Consider the following 11,986-nt stretch of genomic DNA (forward strand, 5'->3'; position numbering starts at 1 on the left):
AGCCCTTGCCACAGGATTTCTCCTTGCTGTGCCAATTCATTTCTGTGGGATTCTTAATAAGCACAAAGCTACTGGCACAGCTCTAACTGACAAACCAGACAGGGTCTGCTTTTCTCTGTATTACTGGGAAAATCCCTTCCTCTGCTCTCAGGACACTGTTGGCCTTGTGCCCACACTCACCCTCTTCACTACCTCTACTACTACATTATTATCAATACCAGGAATAACAAAGTACAAGCTGCACTATAAACTTTCTCCCATGCCCGTCCTGTGTCAAAGGTAACTTCTGGGACATGTCTGGTGCCATCCCAGGTTCCTCAGCCTCAAATAAGTGATGTTCAGGGATTCTGAGAATAGCAACTTGAAGTGAAGGTGTCAGCATCATGCCCCATCCCTGGCAGTGTTCAAGGCCAGGTTGGACACAGGGACTTAGAGCAAGCTGCTCTAGTGGGAGGTGTCCCTGCCCATGGCAGGGGTTGGAACTGGATGAGCTTTAAGGTCTCTTCCAACACAAACCAGGCTGGGATTCTGTGAGATAAAAGAAGGATCAGGAAGTGGTCATGCTGGAAATGGAGAAAAGAAAATGAAGACACATGGAATTTTAAAGGGTAGAAGAAAGATGAGAAGTATCAGTAGGAATAAAAATATCACTTCAAAACCAAGCAGGTTTACACAGGGCAGCATGGAAACAAATACACAAAAAGTATTTACAGGTAACATTGTGTTTTTATGAGAAGATAGAACCAGAGTGATCTGGATTGGAGGGGACCTGATTGAATTCAGGATGTGGAGAAGATAAAAGCGCAGCCAGTGTGGGTCACATAAGAGCATCTCTATTAGATGCTGCTTCCAGGAAGACACTTGATTTTAGATGAGTGCCACACAAACCAGTTTACAGAGGTCCTGCTGCTCCTCCACATTGCTGGGGGAGGAAAAAGAGAGTGTCCCTTCTACCCACAACGCCAGAGCCTGCCAAGAGCACCCCAGCACTGCCCTGGGCTGCAGCAGACCCTGATCACAGCACTGGGAGCAGGATCAGCACAGCTGAGCGCTGGAAACTCGAGGTATGGATGACTCTTAAGGCAGCAGCCAGCAGAGGGGAGGGCTGCAGGAAGTAAGCTGGCACTCTGTCTAGGGTTGTCATCCCACTGCTGACAGGCTGCAACGTGTCCCAAACAGCCCTTTGCAAACAGACCTGGTATCTACCATGAAAAATCACAGGGCTCATAGAAGAGCAAACACAAAAGAACCGCAGCACCTGAACTCACGCAGGCAAGACACAGGACCCACAAGAGCTGCCCCTTGCTCTGTCAGTGTCTTTGTGCATTTCCCAGGGCTGATTTCCTGCCCCAAAATCAGAAATAAAACAAGTGACGTGATGACAGGACTCTGAAGACAGATACAGGCTCACCTATTACTGGAGTGACGAAGCCACATGGCAGATGTCACACAGACCTTAGGGGGATGGGAATAGATTTTACGGGGGGGGGAAATGTTCACAGAGGCTGACACTGATGTGTGGGACACAGTGCATGTCTGCATGCTGTGCACACAGCAAAAAGCAAAGCCTCAGCTGCTGATAGATTTGACTAACTACAGAATATAACCAGGAAGGCATTGCTACACAGGGAAGGGCCATGTTTAAAGTGCTTCCTACAAGAAAAAACATGGAAGCCAGGAGGGAAAGCAGCAGGTTAGTGCACTTCACAGAATCATTAGGGTTGGAAGGGACCTCTGGAGATCATCCAGCTCATCCCTCAGGATGCTTCCTCAGGATGAGAACAAGAGCTCAACGTCTGGCAGAGCCTGGCCACAGGGCGCAATAGCCACACATTGTAAAGCAAAGCAGGGTAACAAAGGCATTGTGAAAAGTGCTCAGAAATAAAGCCTTGTAGCCACAGCACCTTCATATTCAACCTTAGGAACTGTTCCTAACCCCATCCTCTTCTGCTCAAACACCAGCATAAACAGTGATTGTGCAGATGGGGAAATGGTGAAAAACAAGGAAGAAAAGGCTATTCAGAGGCAGTGAAGAAGGGACAGTGTAAGAGGGACCAGTGTGGTGGAGAGAATAGGTAAGCACAGGTTTCTGATGTTCTCACCCAAAAATGTCTAAAAAGGGCTGAAAACAAGATCTTGAAATGTCTGTCCCAGGGAGAAGGGTTTTGGTCAGCCAATTGCATTGGCCAAACTCAGCCACCCACTGAAACATGGAGCTGGGAGCCCTGTCCCAGGCCAGGAGTGCCAGGGACTTGCAGTGCAACACTTGGGATGAGAGAGAAAAGCCTTTTGCTCTGCTCTGGACATGCTGGTCCATGACCTCCAGGCTGCTGGCCAAGCTGGGGGCTTTCAGAGCTCAAGGCAGGACCATCCTGATCTGCAGAAGAGAGAGCTGGGAAAGGGAAGAGCATGATTCATGCTGTGAAGGTGCCTCAGGGCTTTGGCAAGTTGCCTCCACGTACATTAGAGATGGACCCACAAGGACAAAGCCCTTCGTTGCCTTCATGGGCAACCGCAGCATCACGCAGGTTCCTCTGGCACTCCACAGACTGAAGGGATTTCAGAAGAGCATAAAATGGGAATTGCAACAAAGTCTAGACAGGATGTGATTAAAGCCTGAATAAGGATTGCCCCAGAGGTAAGGTCAGGGAAAGGACAGATCCTGGCAGGCCTCCAGAGAGGTAGGTTGACTCCTTCAGGAGATGGGAGAGTTTGCTCAGTGATGAGGATGCGGGCCCTGATGGCAAAGCTGCCAATGGGGAAAGGTTCTGGGTGGGTTTGAGATTTTTGGGGCTGAAAGGAGCAGAATTAACCAGGATCTCCAGCCCCTGCACCAGGGCCCTCCTCTCTTGAGCCGTAACAGAACAACATGCAGAAAAAGCTCCTGCAAAACACAGGAGCAGGGGTCTAGTTTGAGAGAGACAGGGTGGGAAGAGCAGTGGGAAAGTGGAAAACCCCATGGAGCAAGGAAGAAAGGACCAATAGGAAACAGGACAGCCTCTGTTCAGGCAGCAGAGAAGGCTGGAGAGGGAGAGAGCTCAAGTCCAGCAAAAAGAGAAGTCAGAGCCCTTCTGTACCAGGGGAAGCTCCACTTTGTCCAGGCCAGTTTCGGTCTTGCTGGCTTCAGAAGCTTAGGTTCTCATCTCACAGCCCATCAAGACCAAAGCAGAGCCTATTGCTCCATTGGAGAAGGGAAGTCTCTGGCTTTCCAGAGACCTGCAGCAACCCCTGAAAGCTCTGCAAAGCCTGCCCTGACCCTGTGACACACTGCAGGCATGAGACAGCCCTTCTGTGGGGATGTGGCTGATGTCCAATGTTGCTACCCTCAACCGTCAGCTCCCAGCAACAGGGAGCCATGCAACAGCACCACGCTTGGGCTCACACCAAGGGAAAGGCACCTGCCTTCCAAAGCAGACACTGCCACATGCTTTTTCCCATTCACTGCTTCTGTTTTTCCACTCTGCTTAGTCACAACCTCCTGACTTGCCCCTCTGCCAGGCTTGCACAGGCATCACAGCCTCAGGGCACCATCATTCCCAAACAGTGTCTCACACTCCTGGCCAGCATGCAGCATCCTGCCCTTCCCTGGCAGCAGCTCCAACTGGGAAATCCTCTTCCAGCTTCATGCTCCTCTTCAGGGTATCATAAGCAAACAGAGTCCTTTCCCTGAGATGTCCTCCTCCTGATCCTGCCCAAGCTGGGTCTCTGGATTGGCTATTTGGAGACAGAGCAGCACATCTCCTCTGGACATGCTTGTCCTGAGGCTCTCCATCATCTAAATATGAACCCCTCCGTGCACACACATGCTCCACCCAGGCTCAAACAGCATTAGTTATTCAGTTATTGTACATTTGGCTGCTACTACAGACCTCTGAGTCTGGTCTGAAAGTGAACAAGTGCAAGGTCCTACACCTGGGTGGGAGCAATCCCAGGCACAGCTACAGGTTGGGCAGAGAAGAGATTCAGAGCAGCCCTGTGGAGAAGGACTTGGGGGTGTTGGTCGATGAGAAAATGAACATGAGCTGGCTTCAGGTGCGCTCACAGCCCAGAAACCAACTGTATCCTGGGCTGCATCAAAAGGAGCGTGACCAGCAGGTCAAGGAGGTGATCCTGCCCCTCTGCTCTGCTCTTGTGAGACCTCACCTGGAGCATTGTGTGCAGTTCTGGTGTCCTCAACATAAAAAGGACATGGAACTGTTGGAACAAGTCCAGAGGAGGCCACAAGGATGATCAGGGACTGGAGCACCTCCTGTGTGAAGACAGGCTGAGAAAGTTGGGGCTGTTCAGCGTGGAGAAGGGAAGCTGTGTGGAGACCTCAGAGCAGCCTTCCAGTGTCTGAAGGGGGCCTATAGGGATGCTGGGGAGGGACTCTTCATTAGGGACTGTAGTGATAGGACAAGGGGTAATGGGTTAAAACTTAAACAGGGAAAGTTTAGATTGGATATAAGGAGGAAATTCTTTACTGTAAGGGTGGTGAGGCACTGGAATGCGTTGCCCAGGGAGGTTGTGAATGCTCCATCCCTGGCAGTGTTCAAGGCCAGGTTGGACAGAGCCTTGGGTGCCATGGTTTAGTGTTAGGTGTCCCTGCCCATGGGAGGGGTGTTGGAACTGAATGATCTTAAGGTCCTTTCCAACCCTAACTATTCTGTGATTCTATGAACTTCAAACGAACCAGGAGAAGCATCCTGACTTCAGGCTGGCCTCCACATTTCCAAACCATCATAGCACAGCTGCTACTCAGCCATGGGTTTACCTGATTTTCATTCATGAGGGTGTGCCGAAGACCCTGAGCAGCAAAGAACAGCAGCACAGACAGGGAAAGAGGTTTTCTACAGGTCAGTGCCAAAGCTTCCCCAAGTTTTTAACAGCCCTCTGATAACATTGCAGAGAAGCAGCAGAAAGAAGGAAAAGGGGAATTTGGACAAGGCATGAGACCTGTTTCAGAAGCTGGATTTCTGGAAGCTCCTTTTCTCTGTCTAGATCTCTAACCTGGCCTATAATACTCTTAAACTCCCTCTTTCTGTGTCTGAGTGGCCTCAGCTACCAGACTGCGACCAGCAGGCATTTGCCATGTGCGGTTTCTTTGTGAGCATGAAGGAAGACAAGAAAATAAAGATTTCTAGCAGAGGAAAGCTTTGGTATTGAGCTTATCCCATGATAAACTGACTAAAAGTTTTCCAAATACAGTATTGATATCAGCACTACACAATAAAACATTTCCCTTTGCAATCTGCTATATAAGACTGCAGAGAGCATGTTTAGAAAGCTCAGAGTTTTACCTGTATGGTCCTGGTCCTGCTCTCATGAAGCAGCAGCTCCTCTGACAGCAGCAGAGTCCGGGCTGGGTTACAAAGATCTAGGGGCTACATTTGAGAGGAAACAGGAGAAAAAGAGACCGAATCAGTCAAACCTTCCACTGGAAACGTGGTTTGCCAGAACAAATTTCCACCCCCAAACCCACTTTGTCTGCACTTTGAGCTCTAAGTCATTCAGGAAGAAGCCACCCCACAGTGTGCTCAGAAGGACAGCAGGCCTGCAGTCCAGCCACACGATAAAAAGGCTGAACACAACACCTACGTCAGACCAAGCTATAAAAAGACCATCAGCCTCCTGCCTCTGCACGTCAACTGCTCCGCAGCGTGGGCTTGGGGATGGGTGCTTCTTAGCAGGAAACACAACCACAACAGTGGCACGTTGGATTCTCACACCCCTCAGACAAGAACACTTGATATATGATTTTGTGGATTAGAGTCATGGAGCGGTTTGGGTTGGAAGCGACACTAAACCATGTTGCTCCAAGTTCTGTCCAGCGCTGCTGGGGATGGGGCAGCCACAGCTTCTCTGGGCACCCTGTGCCAGCGCCTCAGCACCCTCACAGGGAAGAGCTTCTGCCTAAGAGCTCATCTCAGTCTCCCCTCTGGCAGGTTAAAGCCATTACTCTCACAGGAAGTTAAAGGGACTTCAAGAGGGCTGTCACGCTGAGCGCTCAGCTCCCTGGTTCGTCCCTTCCCTGTTTAATGCTGGAGAAGAACAGGACAGGTTCAGTTGTCCCAGCTGCAGAATAAACCCTAACAAACCAGTCCAGGACAATCATCCTGAGCTGCATGACCAGCAGGCACATGAGGACCTGCAAAGGGGCCTTGCAGTATGTGAGAACATAAAACCAGTTCCTCAATTGCAGCAACAGCCCAGACTCAACCCAAGGCACGAGTTTTGGGACTAAACAGTCTGGTTGTGACCTTCCACAAGGCAAACTGTGCACACAGCCAGGGCTAGTGGACACACTGGTGCTAATGTGAACAGCCACGCAGGTGCTGTTGGGAAGGATGGAGATGAGCATAACGCTACCCCCCAGCACCAGCCCAGCCCCACGTTTACCCCTGGGTCTGGATCAGACTGGAGTGATGGACAACATGGATTATGGGTTTCAGTTAATCATCACCATGAGCTGACATGACACCGCTATTGCCTCTTGCAGGGGAGGACTAATGGTTCTCCACAGGGATTCAGCAGTAACATACTTAAACATACCGGATTGGATGAGGTTTTCTGGGGTCCTGGCCATATGAGGGACAAAATGTAAGACACAGATGTAGTTAGAGCTGCTACCACCAAAGTCAGGGCCAAGTCTGAAGAAAAGCATTCATGGAACTGGGGAGGGAGAACATCCCCTGTCAAGCCATTTCTGCTCTGGATCCTTGTCTGGGATTTTAGTGTTGGCCACCAGCTAAACAAAGAACCTTTGCACACTGTTAACAGAACATAGAACCCATGGAACTATGTGAAACTGGTGGCTGAAGCCCAGAAGCTGGGATACCTTCTCCTGACTCAAGCAAGCACTCAAGGACCAGATCTGAAAGCTGAAAAGGGAAAAATCTCCAACGGAGAATCGCTTGGGCAGGACACAATTCCCTTTAAGAATGTACCCAGTTACTGTGCTAAGTACAGCCAGCACCAGAGGGGATCCATGCATTCGTGGGATATACTGCTGGGAAACAAATCCACTTTGCATGGCAGCCTGCAGCAGCAAGAACTGAGTGCATCAGATCCATAACACCACACTTCAGCTGCCCTTACCTGCACAAAGATGGGGAACACCAGCACTTTGGGAGCCAGCGTCACGTAGGTGCCGTAGCTGGAGTGTGGGATGTGTGGCCTCACTATGGTGCAGTTTTGGTAGTTCCCATAGCTCTTCATCGTCTGCACAGTCTTCATGAGCCTGGATTTTCTGCCGGAGCCCGTGTGTGATTTCCCTTTACATGCATTTCCTGGAGCGACAAAGGAAGCAGAGGGAAACCCAGACTCAGGGGATTGCTCCCGCTGAGCTGCTGCACGCTGCCAGCTTGCTTCCTGCTCCCACAGGCTGCAGGAGGGCAAGCAGAGCCTGAGGGGAAGAGCTAGAGCCCAGAGCTGCAGGAACACCCATCCTACTGCTGTCAGAGTTCTCCAGGGATCCGTGAAATAACAGCACTGAGCTCACTTCTAATGCAAACTGACTTCTCCCTGGACATTTCTGCTCAAGAGCTACTCGCCTGTTGGACCAAGGACAACTGCATCACAGCAGCAGCACAAACACCTCCGGGTGTGTGCAAATGAAAACCCAAGGAAGTCACAGAATCCCAGCCTGGTTTGTCCTGGGAAGGGACTTTAAAGCTCACCCAGCTCCAACCCCTGCCACGGGCAGGGACACCTTCCACTAGAGCAGCTTGCTCCAAGCCCCGGTGTCCAACCTGGCCTTGGACACTGCCAGGGATGGGGCAGCCACAGCTTCTCTGTGCACCCTGTGCCAGCACCTCAGCACCCTCATAGGGAAGAGCTTCTGCCTAAGAGCTCATCTCAGTCTCCCCTTTTTAAGTATGATCCCATTCCCCTTGTTCTAGCAAGTCCAGCTGCAGGTCAGCTCTGTCACTGCGTGTCCACTGCTGTCTGCACAATGTGTGAATACAGAACTCTGGAGGAAGAAATGTGCTGTTAGACACCTCCCTGTGCAGTACTGAAAGTACAGCATTAACACAGAACAACCCCAAACATGACTTTAAATGGACATTCTTGAATCACAGGAGCACCAAGGAGGTTCCCACCATTGGGGAATACCATGGAAGTATGACCCTTCCCTTTGCAGGGAGGGGAAAACTCGCTGTGACTTACTCAGCATGGAGAGAAACACTGGAAATTTCAACCTTGGGACATTTTTGTCCATCCACAGCCAGCCTGCTGTGGATTCTGGGCATGGGAATTAGCAAGGTGCAGGAATTTCACATGATGGGGTGCCTAGTGATGGGCTAATCGTGGTTTTTAGAAGATATTAAGATTGGAGGTGTCAAAGAAGGGCACAGGAGTGACAAACATATTCATGGCATGGGACCAACCCATGCCTTTCCAAATCACTCCCAGGGATGCAATGGCTGCTCAGATGTGGGGGTGTATTTATAAAGGATGAGCTCATTTTGCATGAGGCTGGCACAACACCAGCCACTGGGTTCAGCATCACATTTCAGTGCTGGAAAATGTCCAAGCAGCCTGACTGGACTTCACTTTGTCCCTCTTCACTGCAGGGAGCCGTTATCCCCACTCAGAGCAGGGATTACACAGGAGCTTTCCCCTCCAGCCTCCCACCTCAGCTGGTTGAGCACAGCTCTGACTTGCCCAACAAGCCAACACACCAGCTAATGCAGCCACCCCAAACCCTGCATCACTAGAGGCCAGGAGACATCAGGTGATGTGTCAAACCAGCCCCAGCATCCCAAATGCAATTGATAATCCTGTGATTGAAAGCATTATTGATAATTATCAACAGTTATTATTGCTCCCTGCACTCTCCCCCCTGTGAGGGGGAGTCCTTCCTTCCCTGATACATAGGATTTCTAAGCTCTTTTTTCCCACCCCAGAGGAATGCCTTTGGATACACCCAGCAAGCTCCCACCAGCATTTTCTCTCATGAGTGAACGGATGGGATGTGGGGTGCTCTGGAGATGCTTTACCTGGATAGAAACAACCATTTTCTCAGCACCACGGTTGAGGTGGGAGCATCTCAGACCGCTGGGAGCCAGTCCTAGAACTCACAGGCAACAACCCCAACAGGAACTGACTGTCTCTGACCCAAAATTCGTGCCTCCATCAAAAGAAATGCCATTGAAAAATCCAAGTATATTTCATCCCTGCCTCCTGAGGCTGAACCAAGTGAGCTTGGGTCCAGCAGGCAGACCTGTCCACTTGGATTTGAACATACCCAGCTGAGGAGCTGGAGCACTGGCCCATTCTCCCCTCCACTATGTCTCAGGAACATAGAATCTGCTCAAGACCAGATTGGACAAGGCCTTGGGTGATATGGTTTAGTGTGAGGTGTCCCTGCCCATGGCAGGGGGGTTGGAACTGGATGATCTTAAGGTCCTTTCCAACCCTAACTATTCTGTGACTCTATGATTCTCCTCCAGCTCCACTCCCTGCCACGGGCAGGGACACCTTCCACTAGAGCAGCTTGCTCCAAGCCCCTGTGTCCAACCTGGCCTTGAACACTGCCAGGGATGGGGCAGCCACAGCTTCTCTGGGCACCCTGTGCCAGCGCCTCAGCACCCTCCCAGGGAAGAGCTTCTGCCTAAGAGCTCATCTCAGTCTCCCCTCTGGCAGGTTAAAGCCATTCCCCTTGGCCTGTCCCTACAGGCCCTTGTCCCAAGCCCCTCTCCAGCTTTCCTGCAGCCCCTTCAGGCACTGGAGCTGCTCTCAGGTCTCCCCTTCAGGAGCCTTCTCTTCTCCAGGCTGACCCAGCCCAGCTCTCTCAGCCTGGCTCCAGAGCAGAGCTGCTCCAGCCCTCGCAGCATCTCCATGGCCTCCTCTGCACTCACTCCAACAGCTCCACGTCCCTCTTGTGCTGCTGCCCCAGAGCTGGATCAGGACTGCAGGGGGGGGTCCCCCCAGAGCACAGCAGAGGGGCAGGATCCCCTCCCTGAGCTGCTGCTCACACTCTGGGGGTGCAACCCAGCAAACCATCCTGCAGCCCCTGCTAGAGGGGTGCCCAGCAGAGACCCCTGAGCCCTACATCCCTCCCCAGCCCCCCAGCCCCGGGGGGCTCTGCTCCCAGCACAGCAGCTTTCTGCACAGTAGCTCCTGCCTCTGCACTGAGCGGATACCCACAACCTTCCCAGGCAGAAACGAGCCAAAACACTTCTGACCATGGCTCAGAGCAGATAAGGTCTCGTCCAAAGCAAATAAACGAACCTACCCAACATTACATATTCCATTAAGTATTAGGAAATAGCACATTTACTTTCAGATAAGCACCAGCAGAGCCAGCCTGTGCTCTGCTGGCAACACAAACCTGCTGTTTACCGCTTGCTTTGAGAGCCTGCCTTGGCAGTGGTGCGGCCCTGGTGACCTAAAAGGTTGTTTCCACCTCTAAGTGCAACAACCCTGACATTTTCTTTTCCCTTTGTCCTGATTGCTCTGGCAGGTGAAATCAAAGCATGAAAGAGCTCAACCCAGGACAGATACAATCTGGCTAGGAATGTAGGATCTGCTTTTCCTCTTAGCCCCAAATCGCCTCATTTTATCAGAGGAATTCACCTGCAGAAGTCCTGCTTTCTGCACACTGGCAGACACAGATCCAGCCTGCCCCAAGTGCCAGCTCCTGTCACTGTGGGACTGGTGGCCAGCTCTTAATCACTGCTCAGGGTAACTAATGCATCCCGCCCTCTGAAGACTTAACATTAAATACACTGAAAGCCATCACTAAAATGTGTTATGGGAAGAAGCAGAGTCTCACAAATTCCACCCTGCTGTAAGAACAAGTCCCCATGGTCCAGCTCATCTTCACAGCATCCACAAAGAGCAGAAGGGAGCTGCAATTATCCACAGTACGGAACATCCCCTGAGCTGAGCTATGGGAATACTTCTGGCTGCAGAGCTCCAAGGCTTGCAGCACCCAAGGTACAGGGAGCTTGGACCCACCCTGCTCCCTCCTACTGCCCAACATCCCCAACATGCCTTTGCCAGCCCCACACTTTGCCTTCAGTGGACACTGTCCCATCTTTACAGGCAGTACAGAGTTTTGTAGCTGAGGTAAAGACACCCCTGAAAGATCAAGCCTGGGAACTCAGCTCTTTTGCAGCTCTTCCTAAGGGCATCCCAACACACCAGGGTGCAAGCACAGCCTCCCAAGCTCCCAGCTTTGAGCAGGAAACAAGTGGTTCTGCATGGAGCAGGATTCCTGCAGTCCCCAGCCCTGCCACATGCCTCATCCCACAAGCCCAACCATACCTGGTTCTCCAGTAAGACCCAGCAAACCTGTTGCAGAAAATGAGTTTGTTTCAAAGGGGTTTCAAGAAGAGCTGATCCAGAGCCTGCAGAGACCTGCAGCAGCCAGGAAATGAGCATTCCCCAAACCTGGCACATCAGCCTGCACTATTGTTTGTACAAATCTGAGTCATGGCCACCCTCACTGCCTTAGCAATAAAGTGAACATCAAAGCAGAGGCCACAGTATTGGCACCCCCAGCAAGGCAACATGCATGAGAAGGGAAACACAGCATGAATGGGCCCAGGGACACATCTGGGGAACAGCCACAACAGCAACACTGAACACTGTCACACTTCATTGCTTCCATCATACCCCTGATGGAGAGACCTTCACACCACGCACAAGGCTGTGACACTGTGCTCACCTCTGGGTCTGGGGTAGGGCTCTTGCTTTTATCTCTAACCCAGAGTGGGAAGATGATCCTACCCAAAAGCCCCAGGCAAGGCTTCAGTAGCACTAGAAAGACCATGTTTAGCTCTGCTGGGTGCTCTAAGCAGTGTTTTCAACACATCAGGAACTTACCCACAGTCTCATTGTTCTCTTGATAGACAGGTCTCAGCAGCTGTAAGACACAACCCGAGGACAGTCACCTGAAGTAGGCTTGAGGTAGACTTGACGACAACCAATTGCAAATGCTAGCATGACAAACCCAGCAAAGCCAAAGCTCTCACTCCAGAGAGGTGAAAATCACGTT

General features: G+C 51.3%; 1 protein-coding gene across 6 annotated transcripts in view; it reads right to left on the reverse strand.

Moving 5' to 3' along the window:
- RGS3 (regulator of G protein signaling 3) overlaps positions 1–11,986 on the reverse strand; it is a 74,813-nt gene that overhangs the window by 41,255 nt on the left and 21,572 nt on the right. For 5 of the 6 annotated variants that reach the window (XM_057419267.1, XM_057419266.1, XM_057419264.1 and 2 more), the window contains 3 exons: positions 11,815–11,854; positions 7,078–7,268; positions 5,280–5,363 (listed from right to left, as the gene is read on the reverse strand). In XM_057419267.1, the coding sequence (XP_057275250.1) occupies positions 5,280–5,363; positions 7,078–7,268; positions 11,815–11,854 (315 nt within the window). Of the gene's footprint in view, positions 1–5,279; positions 5,364–7,077; positions 7,269–10,560; positions 10,974–11,814; positions 11,855–11,986 lie in introns of those variants that run through there. The other variant, XM_057419269.1, reaches the window with a different exon arrangement.

This window comes from Pezoporus wallicus, unplaced genomic scaffold, assembly GCF_028554395.1.
Source record: "Pezoporus wallicus isolate ANWC-B61680 ecotype Strahan unplaced genomic scaffold, APGP_CSIRO_Pwel_v1 contig_10790, whole genome shotgun sequence".
Classification (NCBI taxonomy): Eukaryota; Metazoa; Chordata; class Aves; order Psittaciformes; family Psittacidae; genus Pezoporus; species Pezoporus wallicus.